This window comes from Scardinius erythrophthalmus, assembly GCF_964197995.2.
Source record: "Scardinius erythrophthalmus genome assembly, chromosome: 17".
NCBI lineage: Eukaryota > Metazoa > Chordata > Actinopteri > Cypriniformes > Leuciscidae > Scardinius > Scardinius erythrophthalmus.
This window is the reverse complement of record NC_138237.1, coordinates 34,522,626-34,544,024: the sequence shown is the minus strand read 5'-3', so window position 1 is coordinate 34,544,024 and position 21,399 is coordinate 34,522,626. Positions and strand designations below refer to the sequence as shown.

Below are 21,399 nucleotides of genomic sequence, written 5' to 3'. Positions count from 1 at the left end.
GTCAGTTCTTTAAGAGTCTTCATGATGTTTGCTCTCTCCTCTGGCTTCATCCCTCTGTTCTTTTCCAGGCGGTTTATCAGCACCTGCAGAAGCCAGTTCAGGTTTAGAGTTACATTAAACTGCATGTACGAAATCACTAGTAGTTCTAATATACACTCCTTAGATCACATTCATTCAACAGAGACTGAATCAGGACAAGCACAATAACTTTAGGGCTGTCACGATTCCTTGATTAAGTTCCAAGTGCTCAATTAAAAAAAAAACCTTGATTGCAATTTACTCGTGTGAAGTGGGGCATTCCACAGATGAGAATCCATGAACTGTATTATTAGTCCTTTTCTAAGGCTGCACGACATATTAAAACCATTTAAAAATCATAATATGGCATAGTGCTATTGTGAAATCACACATGGACATGTGGTTGTTTATTTATTGATATGTGGTTTATTTATTATTTTTGCTAAATGGTTCACATTTTAGAGTGGCCTTTTATTGCGGCCAGCCTAAGGCACACCTGTGCAATAATCATGCTGTCTAATCAGCATCTTGATATGCCACACCTGTTGAGGTGGATGGATTATCTCGGCAAAGGAGAAGTGCTCACTAACACAGATTTAGACAGATTTGTGAACAATACTTGAGAGAAATAGACCTTTTGTGTACATAGAAAAAGTCTTAGATCTTTAAATTCAGCTCATGAAAAATGGGGGCAAAAACAAAAGTGTTGCGTTTATAATTTTCTTCAGTGTATATTTATAATTTACATAGATATTTCTTGATTTTGTAATCAATCCTATAAAAGTATTTTTAAAAAATTGTTTGAAACAAATAAAAAGGAACTAAACATTGTAACCAACAGTCTACTTGGTAATCTGGCAAGTTTGTGCAGACTGGGAATCATATGTTTTTCAAATAAAGACCAGGTAATGCTATTTGTACACAGTAAATATTAGATAAATGTAACATATGGCATGGGTGTCAACATAAAAATATCTGACATTTATTAGCCAAACAGAAAAAACTGAACACAAATACTCTAAAATGCAGAAAAATTTGTAATTACAGTACTATCAAAATATAATAAAAAAACGTGTATGTGTGTCCAAACTTTTACCTGGTGGTATATATACATTTATTTTGTTTTACTTCTGAAATCTTTCATACCTTCTGACATTCGATCTGTTTTTCAACCATTTCTTGTTTCTTCTTCCTCATGTCTTGCTGCAGTTTCAACGCCTCCTGAAGGCCAGAGGTCAGAGGTCACGTTAGCGCACTCATAAGTACATACCAGACTGTGCAATCCTAGTAGGTGGATCTGCCTGTATCAGCTTACAGAGGTGAGGAGGAGAAAGGAAATACTCACATGCTTCTTTTTCAGAACCTCCTGAGCTTCCAGCGCTTTGCCCGTTTTTCCTAATGACTTTGATGCGGTTTTCAACACCGTGCGTGAGAACGGACCCTTCGGTAAACTCGAAGATGGCGTCAAACCCTTGTTTAACAGAGAAATTCAAACAATTGTTGATTTTTAACATTTATTACATGTTTATGTGTTTTTTTTTATATATATATATATATATATATAGACAATCGGTTAAAACTTTGGAAGATTTTTAAAATGTTTTTGAAAGAAGTCTAATATGTAAATAGTTATTACGTCATTAGATGGCGACAAGAATCTTTATGAGTGAATCAAGCGAAGCAAAGACTTTTATATTGAAATCGACCCGAAAAGGGTTGTAAAACAAGGTCATTTCTAAAGAACACCTCACATGATGCAACCGGCAAATGCATTGACTAGCGCTATCATGGGAAATCCCCTTATCTGTTAAAAAGATACTAAGATATCGCTTTCCTCAGAGGACATTTTTTATTATGAATATAAGATTGAACTGAAGAACTCGTTTACTCTCTCTCTCATTATACTCTCCAATGAAGCGACTTAAAGGTCCTTCGTTACTAGTAGTGATCGACCGATATATCGGTCGGCCAATAAATCGGGCCGATATTTGCGGGTTTGACGTGTATCGGCATCGGTCGATACGCGGCTGCTGCGTTCGCCGATAGTTTTTTCCCCTGCATTATTTACAGACAGGCGTCCGCAGGCAGCTCTGTGTTGCTGGAGACGCTGCAGTTCACGCGCAGCCCATGCACTGCCCCTCCCACACAGAGTGCTGGAAGCCTCTTCAAGACAACGGCAAGTTTTAAACTTTCAAAGCATCTTTTAACTGTTTGACTTAGCTGAAATATTGCCATACACTTTAAAATTGGAAACACGTTGCTCTATATGTGTGTCCAACTAAGCAAGTTTGTGGGTTCAAATGGAAAACGTGAATGCCTAAAACTGCTTGTCATTGTATTTGGGGAGCTGCAAATAGCTAAGTTTGAGGCCATCCATATACGGCAGCTGTTACGAACACTGGTCATAGGATTTAATAATGCTGACGTTGTTTCGTGATATTTGTGGGAGTTTTATTCAGCGACCACCTGGCTGAGGTTTGGACGTGTGCTCATAAAAGAAGCGACACGCTTGTGCAGCGCGCTCGTTTGTGCAGGCGCTCCTATGCCGTGTTGAGATGAAAAATAATTTTTTTAGGGCCTGTTCACATATCGCGTCTTTTGCGCGCTCAAGTTCGTCATTTCAAATGTAGGCGCGCGGTATGCGCGGTCATAATGGAAGCGACGCGCTCGTTTTTTCCAAGCGCGTCCGCGCCGCATCGAGATAAAAACATCTATACTTTTCAGAATGCCGCAAGCGTTGTGGAATAATACGACAGCATCGAAAGCTCGGCCGAACATGTGATCACAGCTGGACAGGGTGGGTTTTTATTTCTCATCTCCATAAATATATTCGTAAAGGGCAGGAAATAAATTAGTCCTTCTTCCTCCATGTCAACATGGAGAGCGCAGTTCATGTCTGCATAGCAACGACAGACGTTTATTATGCTGCTTGCTTGTTGCTACTGTGTGCAATAGTGTAATTATTTTATTCATGCTTAAATATTTATTTTTAGAATTTACTTAAAGAATTTTAATTATGCTTATTATTTGTTTTCAATAATTTTAGCACTGAACTTTTTTTAACTTCTTCTACCTCACATGTTTTTAATATTTGTCAAATATTTTTTTTTTTAAGTTCAATAAATGTTCTTTTTTTAAATTGAGACTTGTAACATTTGTTATCATCATTGTGTCATTTTTATGATTTAAATTGTGTGAGCAAAAGCAGTATCGGCTCCAAATATCGGCCCAAGAAAATCGGCAGCCCGTATCGGTCATCGGCTAAGGCTGATGAAAAAAAAATCGGTATCGGCATCGGCACAAAAAAATCCATATCGGTCGATCCCTAGTTACTAGTCCTAAAGTGACGTCTAGTAACGGAGGCTCGTAGCCGTGCGATGTGGCTCTCTCTTGTGCCTATGGTTTAATCACAGCCCTGCTCATATAGAGCCATATCACACTCCTACTCGTTTATATTCTCTCTGAACAGATGTGTGCAAACACTCAAGTGTTTTCTTTACCACTGACGGCTCTTGGTTCGGGCTGGTAGGTTCAGTGCCGCCCATGATTCCCGTGGCAGTCTGGTGTTTGGGGAAGGTCTTATTCAGCACGTAAGCTCCTGCAGGGTGCTGCTGAATGACCTGCACACAAAACGAAATTCGGTCAAAGTATGTAAACGAATGACGATGATCAGTCACAGTTAAGGGTGTCACGATTCTCCAAATCCTCGATTCGATTACATTTTCGATTCTAAAGTCACGGTTCGATTCGATTCTCGATTTGTTTGACTGTAAAAAAATTGCATCACAATAAGTGTATTGTGATTGTCACTAACATTTTAGTAACTAAACTGAATTTTATTAGGTTTAGTGACAACATGTTACAATGTTTACATGGTACAATTTCTGGTAAGCTACACTTTTTTATTATTTCAGTTCAATTCGATTATTGTGATTTGATTTAATATTGACTCATTTGGATAAATATTAGGTAGGCTACACAAGATGGGCTTAATTTGTCTCAAAAAAAAAAAAAAAAAACTCACCTAATGCTGTAAACATACAGAGAACCCTATCAGCTGGTAGTAGGCTATTATTTAAGGTAAAAAAATAATTAAATATAATGCGTTATTGCGTTTAATTTTATTTAATGATATAAGTAAAAAATATAATAAGTAAAAGTAATGTAAGGAAAAAAATCTCTCTCTCTCTCTCTGAATCAATATTTGACGCGATTTGCCCCGATTTCTCCCTCGCTTACCTGACGCGATGTGTATTCAGGAGGCGATATGTCGTTTTTTTACAACGACAAGCCGAAATTAAATAGGAGTAACGAGGCTATTTTTAAAATGTAAGGAGTAACGAGGCTATTTTTAAAATGTAAGGAGTAGAAAGTACAGATAATTGCATCAAAATGTAAGGAGTAGAAGTAAAAAGTCGTCTGAAAAATAATTACTCCAGTAAAGTAAAGATACCCCAAATGTCTACTTAAGTAAGGTAACGAAGTATTTGTACTTCGTTACTTGACACCTCTGATGAGTAATATACATTTCGGTAAGTTCTAGGCTAGGCTACTATCTTTCAACAGTGTTCGTGTTTTTCTTTACTATTAGCTAGAGATCGATCATCGCATCTTCACTTGCCGCTAGGGATCTGTCACGTAACATTTACAAGCGCCAAAACGGTATTTATTGTTTGAATTACGTATTAAAATTGACAGAATCTGAGAGCTGAGATTTTTTATATCAGAAAGTAACCTGCTCTAGTCTGTCGGTCTCTGTGTCCTCTTTGCTTCGCGATTTTTCTGTGCGTGAGAGCGTGTGAAAAGTGTCAAATGCGTGTGTCTCATGGTGAATGCGTGAGAGTTTGCAGCTCGACTCGCTGCACTTCAAAAGGTTTTTTTTTTTTTTTTTTTTCACTTTGCAAGCCGAGCTGACGTGACATGGGGACGTGACAGCATCGACGATTCCATTTTTTGATTCGATAATCGAGATTGAGCATTAATTTCGATCGATTTCGATTTAAAATCGAAATCGTGACACCCGTAGTCACAGTTAAGCATATCAATCAATCATTTTTGAGTTAACAATCTATTAAAACGGATACAAACGTCTCTATGGGGGAACTATCAACAGTAGGGCTGGGCAGCAAGAGCTCATTCTCCAAATGTTAGAAGAGCAACGCAATAAAATAGCATAAAAATATAATGTATTGTGCATTCCAGTTTTCATTTTCTCTGAATCTGATCATCCATAAGTGGGTCTCAGACCTTGTGTGTCGTGGGCTGCTGTTGGCCAGGGTTTGCGTTCTGACCGGGACCCTGCTCCTGTGTGCTGGATGTGGGCTCTCTATGCCAGTAGACTCTGATGAAGCGGTTGTTCAGAACAGCTTCAGTGCTGGAGATGGCCCTCCGAGCCTCGTCATTGGCTGTGTACTGGATCAGTGCTGCCTCTGGGTCGCCCCCGAACACCACCTGTGGAAACGACAACACAGGACACAGTTTTACATCACAATCACAACAACTACATTCGTTGACCTGTATAACAAAAGTGTTACATAACAATAGCAAATATGTAGTTCATAATCTAATCTACACAGAAGGTTTACCTGAATGTTGACTATGGTTCCAAACTTGCTGAAGTGCTCATTGAGTTTGGTGATGTTGTTGAGGTCCCGGGGGATTTTGCGGACCTCTAGTTTGGTGTTGACGTAATAAATCTTTTTCGGGAAGGTGGGTTTATGCTGGTTATTGAAATTTTGCCTGTAAAACAGAAAAGACAACATTACACATCTCAGTCAGGACATCCACCTGTTTCATTGTAGTTTCCTTTGTGTTCAAAGATAACAATATTAATTAATAGACACTAAATATAATGTAAATAAAATTTATAATTATTTATCAATACATACATTTAAAGGTAAAGGTAATAATTAGCATAATGATCCATAATTTATTACATTTATAATTTATATTATTTGATCAAAAATACAGAAAAAAATTATATTGTGTACATAATAATGAAATCATGGTTTTCTATTTTAATATATTTTCAAATATAATTTATTTCTAAGAATCAAAGCTGAATTATCATCAGCCATAACCCGTCGTCAGAGTCATATGATCCTTCAGAAATCATTCTAATATGCTGATTTAAAAATTAAAGTATTATCAATGCACAAACAGTTGTGCTGCATAATATTATTTATTAACAACATTTATTCAAAATAGAAATATTTTCTAACAATATAAATCTTTATTATCACTTTTTATCAATTTAACACATCCTTGCTGAATAAAAGTATCAATTTCTTTCAAAAATGGTAGTGTATATTGTATATTGCTCTTTTTTATTCATCAAAGAATCCTGAAAAAAGTATCACAGGTTATAAAATATATACACACACACAAACAAGTTATAAAATAGCAGCACAACTGTTTTCAACATTGATAAATATTAGAATATTAGAATGATTTCTGATGGATCATGTGACACTAAAGCTTGGCGTAATGAACTAAATTATATTTTAAGGTATATTAAAGTAGAATACCACTATGTTAAATTGTAGTACTAGTTTAAAATACTACAGTTTTTTTTCTGTATTTTTGATGAGAGACTCATAAGAGACTTGACAAAAAGTACATAAATGATCAAAGTAATAATAAGCATAATAATCAATATTGGATCCTTTTCACATTTCCAGGGTCCTCTGAAGTTCTCATAGTTGTGTAAACTTCAATAACAGTGAATGGGAGACGACAGCAAATATATTTAAATTTTGTTTAAATTCCCATTTGGTCCAATAGCAAAAGAACAAAATCCATGATAATGTTTCCACGACTTTCCAAAACAAATGTAGAGAGACTGAATTCAGCAGTCAGAAAAGAAAAAGTGATTAAAAACTAGATTTACAGACTAGATCCACACTACCAGTCATACTAGATTTGTGATGTTGATGATGCGGCGCTGTGGAAACGCATCATCACAGTCTGTGAAAAGTCATCAGTCATTGATCACACACACACCACATTTGTGGTTAATTTCTAAAGGTCATATACTTTCTTGAAAGACTGCAAAATAAGATCTACTAAAACAGTTAGTAGTGGCTCATCACTCACTTGTCCATCCAGGGCTTTTTGACCAGTGGGCCATCAGTAGACGGCAGACACCTCTTCCTGTTCTCCTGCTCAGAGTTGTACCTCGCCTCACTGCTCGACACACTCGGGACAGACGGCTCCGTCTGAATCACTATGTTAGCTGCTAAAAATACATATTAAACAAATTTAAATTGATGTTGTCATGATGAACACATTTAAAATTCTCAGGCAAAATAGTCATTGGTTTGGAACTGATATTTTACATCTGATACCTCGTGAGTTTTGTCCATCACCAGAGGTAAGGCCGATGAGGTTGGGTCTCTGCGTCTGGATGCGAGGGATGAAATGACGGTACTGAGCTCTGCCTGGGCCGGTCAGTGCTGGGGACTCTGGGTTATAGGCCTCGGGGTCATAGCTGTCTGTATGCGACACAACAAACACGTGTTAAACCATATGTACAGAGTGCAGCAGGAAAAACACACTACAGGAGGTTCTTTCCCTTCGATAAATGAAACATGTATTCATGTGTTTGAGAGAACTTTCTCCAAATTCTCAAGAGTGTAAGATGCAGCAGCAGCACAACTACATGGTCAGAGTCTGTCACTGCAGCCTTCAGACATTAAACATCCCTGATATACCACACTCAAAACAAAATGGCTTTGAAACTATTTTCACTCAGAAACTGCTAGTTCATTTTTCACAAATAATAACAAAGAAACAGCAAGTGACAGATACGAAACATGAAACTTTGAAGTAGAAAAAAAAAACGGTATTTTATTTTAAAACATACTCTTTATATATACTCTTTTATAACGTACTCTTTATATATACTCTTTTTATAACGTAAGCTTTGTTGTATTTACAACCTCAAAAAATAAGTACTCAGAATGAATAACCCGACTCGCGGTTTGTTTTGTTTTCGGTACAGCGAAAAGAAAAAAGAAAAAAAAAGTTTTTAGTGGTTTACTGAACAAACTAGGCATGCTTATAAATAACAAATACACTGCAGTTTATGGTGCTGTTGTAATTGGAAGGAAGAGTTTATAGAGTTAAACAGACTCACTTGCTGTCAAGATAATCGTTTATGTGAGATGGAAATATGTAAATTTGTAACATTCACAGATAAGTATACAACCATAATAGTTAAACACGTCTCAAGCGCATTAAACATCACACGCATCTGACAGCAGGGTAGTTTTATTATTTAGCTTGATGTGCTTAAAGTTCCCCTGTGGTAAAAATCAAGTTTTTAATGTAGTTTATATGTCTATGTGGGGTTTTTAATATGCTTTAAGACAAACCATGTGTAAATTCATAAGTCGAAACCATTGCTGAGTATTTTCTCCTTAAAACTGCAGTGAACCAAAGACAGTCTCAAAAACACGCTTTGAAATCACTGGTGTTTCTGACGTCACAAACTACCTTGTAACCAATCAGATCAACGTGTGATCGTCAGCGAGTGGATCTCTGAGTGAATAGAGGCGGGGCTCATTTGCATATTCATAGAACCGCGTATACTAAATGAGGCAAGGGTGTACATTCTTTTTTTAAAATGTCATTTTGGTGATCAAAGATGAATACATTGGAATTGTATACAATTATTGACTACAGGGGGACTTTAATATAAAAAAAGTCTTATGTTTAAGACGAGCTGGATCGTCAGCAGCTCACGCTGTGTCCTGTTTTTTTTTTTTTTTTCTCAGTTGTGCTCGCAACAAAGTATATCAATGTAAACAATATTGTACGCATGCGTACCAAACCGAAAGACCCGTACTGAAAATGTTCGGTACTAATAAATGTATCGTTACACCCCCACTAACTGATGTACACACGACAAGACCAGAACCACCACCAACAGACAGGAAAGAGGCTTAGTATATCAACTGCTTTCTTTAAAGGGGTCAGACTTTCTTCCCTGAAGGCAACTTATAATGTAAATCCATTTCTGATGGACAGGAAAAACACAAGTAGCTGGAATATCGATGTAGTGCAGAAATCTGACATGACCCCTTTACAACACACATATAGACAGTAAGCTATAAGCACCACTGCTCAAGATGAGGAGAGAGAAGCGCAGTGGCTTACATTCAGAGAGAGTGTATTGAGGATGGAGAGAGGCAGAAGAGGAGGAAGAAGAGGAAGGAGGTGGTGGTGGTGGTGGTGGAGGTGGAGGAGGAGGTGGTCCCACTCCAGGCAGGGCCAAAGGGGAAGAGGTTCTGGTTCTGGAGTGGGGTGGAGTGTCTATCCCAGTAGCTGGGATTAGAGGAGGCCCTAAAACAAGACAAGAGCAAACTCAAGCACTCATCTACAGCTAACTTCCATTAGTGCACTTTAGGACAACCGTTCCGAGTTGTTGTTAATATAAAGTCATTCTCAAGATCTCAAAAATTAACGAATAATATTCCTAAACATTAACAATTGCATTTATTTACCAAATTTTCTGGAACACAAGTCAATTTTTGTATTACCTAAAACAGTCTGCGTCTTCTATTCTAAGCGACTTGTATAATGCAATTAACGTCAAGCTTGTAAAATGTGCAAAGTGCACACATTTTGGATTAGTGCCAAGTGAAAGTGGTACATGAGCCCAAGTTTATTTGTATAGGCCATTTCCACAAGCTGGCAGTTTCATTACCACTTTAAATACATTTGTTTAGGCTTGGCTTTTATAAGGAATGTTGTTTATTTTATCTTTATACTTCTTTTCCATTCCAGTTCTGAATACAGATGTATTGTAAGTTGTAGTGAGGGGAACTAACATACACGTTTACACTGTTTGTAAACGTGTCATTTTTTATACTGATATTTTACATTATTTCTCAATGTGATAAATGTGACAAACATATATAATGCATATCATAATATAATGAAATATATTCATTTCTCAACAATGCAATTTGGACCCGGTGTGATTTATTTTATGGTGCGATTAATTTTCTGGAAAATACTGTAATGCATAGTTGTAAGATTTGAATGTCAATTGATAAACATTATAATAAAATGAAATTATTAATTCATTTATTAATCAATAACCCATGAAAAATGTAAAAAAAAAAAAGAAAAAAAGAAAAAGATATTTATTTGAAATTAATAATTACGTATATTTTTAATAAGACAAAGTAAACAGGAGAAAATAATGCAACATTCATAATTAACAAATGAATTGATTAAATAATTAAATTAATAAATAAAAAAATACAATCACCTAAAGATTTTAAAATCAGTTAATAATGGAGCTACACTATTCTGGATAAATTGACAATCATGATTTTTTTGTTTAAAATATTATTCTCCCTCGATTCTAAACTCTAGTTTACTAGCGGTTCTGACAAAATGTTAATTGCTGCAGTCTATTTAAAATGTTTAATTTCTTTGAATGAATTATTGAAAAGAATGGGTTTGAATGAATGATTCAGTGACTCACTCACACCTATAAAACATGGCAACGGCTCTCTCTGGCTCAGCGGCAGCGCAAACACAGTTCGAATGTTACGCTGTGATGATCACACTACTCAAACGATTAATAGATTACAGCGAATCATTGTCATTTAGAAATAAGATTGAGTAGGTGTGTGAATCGAGATTGTGACCTTTAAGTGATAAAACGTGCAGCTCTACAATATAATATAAAAATGAAACAAATACAATGAAATTAATAATGATAAATAAAACACAATCATCATTTAGATACATTTTTATATATACAGAGTCGAAATCTGCTAAGGGGTAATAATACAATGACAATTTTCAAGTGATTTTTCACCATTTACAACAGGATCTGCATTTCAATGCATTCAAATAAAAGAGTTTTGTTATAAACGACAATGAAAACAACATTGTGCATCAAAACCACTCCTTCCCAGGTAAAACAATTAACCTGATTTTTAACAGTGAAATTTGGAAATGAATCTGCAACAGCTGAATATTTTTGATAGGCCAAGTATGATATCATTTACTAAAGCCACGAAATAAACTTCTTTCCGTAAAATAAGTATAATGACCTAAAAAGCAAAAAGCATTTAGAACGTATACAGTGCGTTTTATAATTACCCAAAAGTCAAACATAGTTCATATCTCAGCTAAAGAGAATAAATGGCAATCCAAATTGACAAACTTCACCGGGTTAGTGAACATCGTTCGACATGTGTTGGTTTTGACGGACATTTTTATGATCGAACTACGCATTCTGATTCTGACATTCCTGATTTGAATATTTTCAATACTTAATGATTGAATTGACCCTTCGCAGGGAGCTTGATTGACAGATGATCTGACCAATCATACTTCGCCATCCGCCATTATGTCCGACAAAGCAGTCAGGAGAGTTAGTAGATTAACATAGGAGGATTTGAACTAGAAAAACAAAGTGTACTGACGTCTTTCCGTGGTTAAAACAACATTCCTTCTTATGTTTGTTCATGTTTATTTGAGGCTATAAATTAACTAGAAGTAAGAGATGATCGGTTCACGCGCAGCTTTAACAGATGCTCTACAGCGATCTGTCACGACACATTAAAGAGCCACAAAACGGTATTTATTGTTTAAATTTCTTTTAAAAAAATGACTAAATTTGAAAGGTGAGACTTTGTTTAATATGTTTAATATCAAACGTAACCGAAAAGTAACCTGGTCTGTCCTGACGGTCAGCGTGTTGTCAGTCTCCTCTCTGCTCCGCGATGTATTTTTCACTGCGTGAGAACATGGTGTGGCGTGAAAACGGCGTAGCTTGTCGGACATAGCGACAGTAACTAAGGGGGGCGGGTCTTTGCGAACGGTCAATTGAATGATTTTGTTCAGAATTTTGGCAACAGATGAACTGTTAAATGAGTGATCATGAGATGAGTCCATGTAGTCGTCCCATTTGACTCTCATATGCTGATGAAATACTATAAACTTGACTGGTGATGTAGTTTGATCACTATCTTCTCAGTTGTTTAAAAGATCAAGGCAATAATCAGAAGTTTAATTAAGATGTTTAATTTCCCAATAAAAGATGATGCATTGTTACAGTGAATTGCCCCTTAGCAGATTTTGACATGTATATATCGACTAGGTTTTTCATCAACTGAAAAGCCTAGTCTAGGCATGCTGCAATCAAAGGACACTTACCTGGCATGGGGTAGATGCCCGGAGGTGGGGGCTGCCCGTGGGGGGGAGGGGGCATGGGCATGCCAGGGGGGGGTTCAGTCATGGGGGGCATGGGCATCCGTGGCAGGACTGGCGGTGGTGGAAACGGGATCATGGTAGGAAGTGTGACGTCATCCACAATCAGAGGGTCATTACCGTGATCAAACGGACAGAGGTCACCTCGTATACAAAATCCTTTCTCTGCAAACAAAAAGAAAAAAAAATTAAAACAGTTTAAAAGCAAAAATGTGAGGCTTGTATGATGTACGTGTCCTTGAGGTGGGACTACTTGTCAAGGTGATTGAACTTCTGGTTATGTGTCACTGAGGTCATTCTTCAGTGGAGTTTGCTCCATGTAAACAGTGCTGTATGGATAGTCACGTATCTTGTCAACAAATCACAGTTTCTCCAGTAAGAGATCATTACACAAATCGAGCTAACCATCCACCCCGATGTCATCCCTGTGGACGCTCTTCTGCAAGTCCCACCAGTGTGAAAAATACCCCAGGTACAGGGTGGTAAATATAAACTCTGCAGCTATAATGCCGTTCCCATAAGGCCACGCGGTGAGTTCGCTACAGCACAGTCATTAGTGACGCTTTAGTAACAGACACCCTGAAGAGTAAACTGTGTCCTTAGAGAATATCAAGACGCTTCAGTGTTTCTGAAGTGTTGCACATCATTTGACTTTGACTATAGAGTGGCTGCAAAACGTATTTGGACCTCGAGTATTAAAACATGACTAAAATATCAAGCTAAGTGCAGGTTCACACATACTTTCACATATGATGTGTTTGCAGTGACCCCCTGATCCACGGCTGTAGACCACAAACAACATTTACTCATTATTTTTATTTCAAATCCAAAAGTTGTTACTGAAAATGTTTTGTCAGCATTGCGATCCTCTTTGTACACAGTACAGTTAAACAATCTTTCATAGACGCATTCAGGTTTAAACGCTAAATCTGAACGTATTATTCAATGCATTACTTCTATATAGTTGCTCAAGCAAGTGGCAAAACATTTAAACATGTAGCTACTTTTCTTATGGTAACATCACATCACAAATATTTCATATGAAAACTTAAAATTGACAAAAACAGCTGACTCTCTTTTGCATTTAAATCTTCATAAAGAACTTATTTTTACACCTCCATGAAGAGACGCGTGCCATCTATTATGTCGCTCTGCAAACCAAGTATGAGTGAACCTGGCACAAGTGGCATTTACTTAAAGACAGCACAATCACACTTTAAGCGAAACATTTCACAAAACGTTAGGTTTAACATGCCTTTTAAAAGAATTAGCCACAGCTTTTTGTCTTCATTTCATCATACGAGCATAATCACCCCAAACATGACAAAAGTAGATAGGGACTTACCGTCGTAGTCTCTGCAGCGGTGTTTGAGCGTGCTGATCTTGTTGAAGGTCTTTCCGTCTTTGTGGTTGGTGAAGTAAGTGGACCAGCTCTCTGTGGTGCTGTCGGGCAGGTGAGCCGGCGCTGCCACGGTTACGGCGTTGGGGACGGCGGGGGTCCCTGAGGGGGGGAACTGGTGCTGGGGAAGGGGCAGGGGGAGCAGGGGGGGTGGGTGGGTCTGCTGGTGGTGTGGGTTACCCATGTGGGCAGAGGATGGGTTGTAAGGCTCTGCGTCCTTCCGCTCCTGATCAAACTTGGATCTGTGCTCGGCTGAAATAAAGCACATTTGAAAGGATTCATTTGTTGAAGACTTGGTTGCAAAGGAAAAATTATTGTCAATATTGTTGTTTGATTAACAGCACAGTCAAAGACAAATAGGAATGTCCACAGTAATAAAAAAAGAAAAGAAAAATCTTTTAAAATTCTACTTTAAAATTGAGCTGACAATTCTTCAATTAAAAATTCATTTAATGACTCCAAAAAATTGTATTGGGCATAACCAACAAACAACTATTTTTTACTTGGTTACAAACATTTTCATGACACATTGCACATACGAACCAGTATTAATATGTTTTTTACTTTTAAATATATTTTCAAAAACAAAAGCTTTATATATTTATATATATATATATATATATATATATATATATATATATATATATATATATATATATATATATATATATATATATATATATATATATATATATATATATATATATATATATATATATATATATAAATTTCTTGTTTAGATTTTTCCCCCCGGCATGTTGTTTGCAGCACATGATTTTGATATGGTGTACTTTTTTCCCTTCAAATATTAATGAGCTGTTGTGTTTCCGATGAAGTAACAAATGAGTATGCCATAGTACTTTAAAAAAAATATATATATATATTATTTTAATGAGGCTTTATGATATCAGGACAGTGGAGCTGCACGATTCCGGATAAATTGACAATCCCTTTATTTATTTTTTAAATAGAGCTGCAAGACTTTCACAATTTTGAACAGAATTATATATATATATATATATATATATATATATATATATATATATATATATATATAAAATAAAGTAGAGGTTCTGACAAAATGTTAATTTCTGCAGTCTATTTAAATGGGTTAGAATGAATGATTCACAATGACTCACTCATATAGACTTCACTTGTTTTATTCTTGTATGAATCAGCGCTTTCGAACAAATCTCTAGAATGAATGATTCAATGACAAATACATTTTCACTTTCAAACAGTCCCTTGTTGCCACCTACTGGTGTAACAATATAATTCATCAATATTTTTTTTAAAGGGGGGGTGAAATGCTCATTTTCACTCAATCTCCTGTTAATCTTGAGTACCTATAGAGTAGTATTGCATCCTTCATATCTCCAAAAAGTCTTTAGTTTTATTATATTTATAAAAGAAAGATAGGCTGTACCGAGTCTTTCCGGAAAAAAACGAGCGTCTGGAGGCGGGCCGTGTGGGCGAAGCTAAAGCCGTGCTAACCGAGCTAACAACACACAGAGACATTTGAAGCAGTTTAACTCACCATCTTACGTCAGCAGCGTCAATGTGGACTCGTGAATAAAATCCACTTCTTTGTGACATTGATTTCCAAAAGCTGAGCAGAGCGCTTTGATGAGGTACTGCTTTCGCTCTCTCTCTCTCTGTCTGGTCTACGAGTGCGCGCGCGCGCGCGCGGAGAAGTGCCCTTAGGACCAGTATAAGGAAATTCCGCACCAGCTGACGTCACGAAGACCCATACTCGAAAAAAACTTTCCGAAACTTGTGACAAACCGGAAGGACAATTTTTGGCACAGAAATACTCCTTCAAACGTACAATTTAATTTTTGAAACTTTGTCCATGTTTAGCATGGGAATCCAACTCTTTAACAGTGTAAAAAAAACTCAGTATGCATGAAATAGCATTTCACCCCCCCCTTTAAGGTAAAGTTAAGGTCAAGCTGATTTATTTTGATCGCTATGGTAGACATCAGTGTTTATATCCGAACTATAACCTTTTATCCCAGTACTTCTGTGATAATCTGAATTACTGTACCACATTACTGAATTACTGTAAATATTGATACTGTATGGTAAAAACAGTTTGTGAAGCAGTTTCATACTTGCACATGACACCTGCTCTCTCTGGATCAGCGGCAGCACAAACGCAGATCTGAATGTTTCGGTGTTATTTTGTCAGAGCTTTAATAGACGCTGGCGAATCGTTGGAATGAAATGGCGTGGTTGTTTGAATCGAGATCACAATCTTTTCACGATTAATCGTGCAGCTCTTGTTACCCTTCCGTCCTTTTTTTTTTACCAAAAAAATAGCTAAATAAATGCTCATCATATAGAGGTGTATTTAAGTACTTTTATGAATAAATTAAATGTTTGTGCGCATTTACGAATAAAATAATATTTCAGGACAAAAAAATTGCATTGTGTTACTATCCGCTTAACCATTAAATCCATTTCTAAGAACTCCTTTATTCACACAAGTATAGGTGAAAGTAATGTGGAGGAAGTGGTTTGGGATGTTCATTACCTCTCCTCTGATTGTGCTCTCGTTCTCGGCTCTTTCCGTGGCTGCTGCTTCGGCTACGACTCCTGCTGCGACTGTAGCTTCTTCCCCGTGAGCTTCCTCCTCGTCGATCATGTCGCTCCCGGTACGACTCTCCACTCTTCCCGTGACGGTCCAGTTCCCGTCGCTTACGGTCGTCTCTCCTGCGGTCATCTCTAGCCCTGAGGTGAGATGTACAGGGTCTGACTTCAATATATTGGACAGCTTTGAAACTCTCATGTCTGGTGTACGAGGGTTTTCGACACCTAATATGGTAGTACTATGGTATACTTAGTACAAGAATTTGGGTTCAGTAAGCTTTTTATATATATATACTGTATGTATATATATATATATATATATATATATATATATATATATATATATATATATAAATACTTTTATTCACCAAGGATGCATTAAATTTAGTACACAGAAATTATTTGTGACAGTGTTAGTCTTTACTGTCACTTTTCAATTTCAACACTAATACAAATAAGAAATGTTTCTTGTGCAGCAAATCAGCATATTAGAATGATTTCTGAAGGATCATGTGACACTGAAGACAGAATAATGCAAAATTCACATTTGAAAACTCAGATAGAAAAAACTTATTTCAATTTATATACTGATGATTACATACACACTGATGAGCCAAAACATTATGACCAGTCACAGGAGAAGCGTTTATAGTTGATCATCTCCTAACAAGGCCACATATTGAGGTCTGGGTAGATTAGATGGTGAGCAGACAATCATTTTATGTAATCAACGTGTTGGATGCAGGAGAAATGGGCAGGAATAAAGATCTGAGCGACTTATCAAGGGCCAGATTGTTATGGCAAGACGACTGGGTCAGAGTATTTTTGAAACAGCGAGGCTTGTGGGTTTCTCCGGGTCAGCAGCGCTGAGGATTCACCAACAAACCGGCGAGAGGGTGTTGAGCGCTCGAGGCTCATCGCTGCACGAAGGAACGAACACTATCCCGTCAGGTCTGAGCCAACTGAAGATCTACTGTGGAACAACTCGCACAAAAGTTTAATAATGGTTATGGGATGAATGTGTCTCAACTCTCGGTGCATTACACTCTGCGTAGCTGGTAGACCGGTCAGGGGTGCGTTTCCCAAAAGCAGCATTAGCCAACTATGATCGCGAATTCCGTCATTATCAGCATAGTTTCCCGAAACCATCGTTCTAACGAACATTCGCAAACAGCATCGCAAAGTTGTGTAGTTGGAACAACAGCTCTCGACCTGCGGTCAGGAGCAGAGTTTCTAGTTTGCATGACATGTGGACTCAATAAATTCTTGTCTTGAGCAAAATAAGCAAGCTGACATTCAGTACAACCTGTGTCTTTAATTTAGAATAGCCTACATACAAATGTCATTTACGTCTTTTAGTTTGTCAAGAGATTTAAAGCACCGTTTTTGAAGAGTGCGCATGTGCGAACATGCTCTAGTAAGTAAGAACGAGCCAATGATTGAATCTGGACATAATGCAAAACAACTGAGAAAAATAGAAATAGTCTTCAGATGCCATGTCCATAATTTATAGCAAAACATCTAACATTAATTCAATCTTAAACAGTTTCATTAAAGTCCCTGTAAAGGCAATTCTAAAAAAAAATTCTAAACACATTATAAATGTTAGAAATGTATTGCTAAATCATATTACAAAGACTGTGCACTGTGAAGTACTGAATTGTGGAGTTAGACCGTTAAACAGTTTTTCACCTTTGCTGTGTCCCAGAGTTTTTGGGCGGGGCTAAAACGGGGGCTCGATGACGCACTGGAGCCCCTGAGCTCCTGGACACTCCCCTACTTGATGACGCACTGGAGCCCCATTCACATCAGTTTGCAACTCAATCGCAAGTTACTGTCAGTACTATTAGTTACTACATCCTACAGTTTGCTAGCTAGCTATGCCTTCGTCACGGAAATGCGTATTACCTGGATGCGATCACGTACAAAACAGATCGGTGTCCTTTCCGAAAAACTATCATATCAACAAGCGGTGGATTAATTTTGTGAAGAGCCACCTTGATGGAGAGCTGAGGATCACCGCCAAAAGCCGCCTCTGTAGTGATCATTTTACACGGGATAGTTTTATCAACTTTCGTCGGAGACAACTGGGATTCATTGACTGATAATCCGCTGTTACTGGTGAATGTGGCCGAACCGACTATCTCCCGCCTCGGCCTTCATCCTCCCGTTGCGCCGACAACTGGTGCCATCATTGGCAGTGCTGCCCACCAATGAGTGTAAGTTGTTTTGTGTGCTTATGTTATAATTATAGTAGGTAGTCCAGGCTCGAACATGTATGGCTTTGTAAAACAAATTAAGCTGCTAGGAGCATCCATTCCGGCTGTAGCGGTGAAAGTTGAGTGTGGCGAGTCGACGGCAGCGTGCTTTCCCGTGAGTGGGCGTGGTTTCAGCGCAGCCAGCGGACACGCCCCCAGCGTTTAAGAGCAGAGACTACTGCTCATTTTTTTCAAGATTTTGATCGCTTATTTTATGTACTTGCCGGCTTTTTTTATCATTAAAATTTGGCCGGGTGGCTAATAACACATTTTTCTGTGGTGTGACAAACTCAGAACACATACTTAATTTTGACTTTACAGGGACTTTAAAAGAAGTTATTACTCCACCAAATTTGTGACATCATTAACCAACGTGGTTGAACGACCAATTTGCGACAGTATGGTTTTGGGAAACAGTCGTGACTAGCTAGTTGATTTCTTCAACGATGCATCGTACTGTAGTAGTGAAGCAGCGAGTTACGGTGTTGTACGGGAAACACACCACAAAGTGCCTCTGATAACCGCTGTCCACCGTCGAAAGCTCCTACAGTGGACACGCGAGCAGCAGAACTGGACCTTGGAGAAGCGGAAGAAGGGTGTCTGGTCTGATGAGTCCTGTTTTCTTTTACATCACGTGTGCGGCGTTTACCTGAGGAAGTGATTCACCAGGATCCACTGTGGGACGAGGACAAGCTGGTGGAGGGAGTGTAATGATGCTCTGGGGAATGTTCTGCTGGGAAACCCTGAGTCTGGCCATCCATGTGGACACAAATTTGACACGTACCACCTTCCTAAACATTGTTGTAGACCAAGTATACCCCTTCATGACAATGGTGTTCCCTGGTGGAAGAGTCTCTATCAGCAGGATAATGCACCCTGCCACACCGCACAGGAATAGTTTGAGGAATATGATGAAGAGTTCAAGATGTTGCCCAGGCCTCCAAACTCTCCAGACTTCGTAACCTACAGGACTTGAAGGATCTGCTGCTAACGTCTTGATGCCAGAAACCACAGGACACCTTCAGGGCTCTTGTAGAGTTCACGCCTCGCTGGTTCGGTGCTGTTTTAGCAGCACGTGCAGGACTATATTAGCATATTAGGCAGGCGGTCATTATGTTTTAGCTCATCTGTGAGTGTGTGTGTATAATCGCCACAGTATTGTTTTGTTTGCTAGTTGCAGAAAACAGTGTGCACTAAAAGCGAAATAAGACAAACCAGACAGACAACTGAGAATATTTAACACCCACACAAAACAGAGCCTGTAACCTTCAGATCATATGAAGAAAATCTGTCAACACAAACGATAGACTAAAGATGCGGCTCTTGGAAACCAACCGTGATTCATTGAAGTCTGACCGATTCCTCAGTGGGCTTCTTCTTCTTCTGTTCTCCCTATCATCTTCAGCATGAGCAGGCTGAAAACAAATGTTATTGTATAAATATTAACACTATTTTTTTATGCATTTACACAAGGAACTGGAAGCTGTCGTGAATATTAAGGTGTATAACGCCCTATATACACGTCAACTGAATGTAATATGTAAATATGTTTTGATATGAAAACAAAAATGCGAATGACATTATCTATGGAAACAGAGAACGAATTAACCAAAAGTAGTTTAAAGCACATTCTACAGTTTTAATAGTAAGAAAGAAAGAAATGACCCTGACGCATGTGCACTTTTTATGGACATTTCTCAGTGACATAAAAAATGTGACAAAGAACAGGTGTTACCTCTTCCTTCTCCTCAAGCTTCTGCACTGGGATTTTACTTTCTTCTTTAGCAGCTGGATTTCCCAAATAGTTTTTGGTGGTTAGACATTCAAAGAGTTTATCAACAAACCCTGTAGTCTCTGTAAAACAAGCAGATGAATTGACACAGTAAATACAAGAAAGGGCCTGAATTCACTAATAATTGCATACAATGTCCACAGAATATCAGGGATGTGAAGACTTTTTGTCGATACCTTTCTGAAGAAACACGTCCAACTGATCCGCACACAATGCTCGGAGTTCTTTCTCTGGTTTATCCTTCTTTACTAACGCCACAACATAGTTCGCCAGTGCAGATGGGTCAGCATCACATCTGTAAAAGATCTCACGGTCATTTGTGTAAATGCAAACTTGCAAAAGACAAGAAGTCTTCCATTTAATTCAAAAGTCAAATATATCCATGCATGTAAAACAACAATTGTCCAAGAGGTCTGCTAGGGTTTACTGAGATCAAATACAAGACAATTTGGCAGCTAAAACAAGAACCACCAAGCAAACTCATACGGACTGATCATACATGCCAAGGCTCTAAAACTAAAATAACTTGTGCCTGATCCTGTTTTGGCCCAGTCTATGAAAACTATCAGGCTGTTTTGATGACCACCCCTCTCAGCCAGCAGACCCTCTTAGCTTAGCTTCCAGCTACATGGTTCTAACTAGAAGTTTTGTTAGATTTCTGAACACTATGAGCTTATAAATGACTAGAACACAACTGAACTGTCATATACACATACAATCAAAGGAAACGATATCTGTTTGCAGCGCGGATAATTAATATGAATCCCAGCTAATGGGTTAGCATGTTAGCAGCGCAAGTTAGCTTCACTGCTTCAAATATCACTGTTCATCACTTACATGGGTTCAAGAAGTTTAGCAAGCCAGGATTTCAGAGCGTCAACATTTTCTATAATCATCCTGACGCGCATATGATTAATACTGATAAAAGGCTGGGGGTTTATGCGCAACTCCTACTAGCATCGTCTAATAACACACACTGGGCCTTCTGTAGTCACTGGCACGTCGGACAAGCTGCTGGAGGATCTCAGCAACGTCACGGGGAGACGTCACACAACGCAACGTCGGCAGCCAATCACAGAGACGCTATTATATGATCATTTGCA

General features: G+C 38.0%; 1 protein-coding gene across 7 annotated transcripts in view; it reads right to left on the bottom strand.

The window, feature by feature from the left end:
- The window catches only part of rbm27 (RNA binding motif protein 27), a 27,952-nt gene extending 6,590 nt beyond the window's left edge, over positions 1-21,362 (bottom strand). For 2 of the 7 annotated variants that reach the window (XM_081390591.1, XM_081390594.1), the window contains exons 1-16: positions 21,134-21,362; positions 20,473-20,591; positions 20,240-20,358; positions 19,840-19,919; positions 16,191-16,387; positions 13,601-13,906; positions 12,202-12,420; positions 9,178-9,363; positions 7,356-7,511; positions 7,114-7,255; positions 5,604-5,757; positions 5,266-5,469; positions 3,519-3,638; positions 1,364-1,489; positions 1,165-1,239; positions 1-83 (exon numbers count right to left, since the gene is read on the bottom strand). The exon at positions 1-83 is cut by the window's left edge and continues 85 nt beyond it. In XM_081390591.1, the coding sequence (XP_081246717.1) occupies positions 1-83; positions 1,165-1,239; positions 1,364-1,489; positions 3,519-3,638; positions 5,266-5,469; positions 5,604-5,757; positions 7,114-7,255; positions 7,356-7,511; positions 9,178-9,363; positions 12,202-12,420; positions 13,601-13,906; positions 16,191-16,387; positions 19,840-19,919; positions 20,240-20,358; positions 20,473-20,591; positions 21,134-21,204 (2,357 nt within the window). In that variant the 5' untranslated portion in view covers positions 21,205-21,362. The remainder of the gene's footprint in view (positions 84-1,164; positions 1,240-1,363; positions 1,490-3,518; positions 3,639-5,265; positions 5,470-5,603; positions 5,758-7,113; positions 7,256-7,355; positions 7,512-9,177; positions 9,364-12,201; positions 12,421-13,600; positions 13,907-16,190; positions 16,388-19,839; positions 19,920-20,239; positions 20,359-20,472; positions 20,592-21,133) is intronic. The other 5 variants (XM_081390593.1, XM_081390595.1, XM_081390592.1 and 2 more) reach the window with 4 other exon arrangements.
- Between the last annotated feature and the right edge of the window lie 37 nt (positions 21,363-21,399).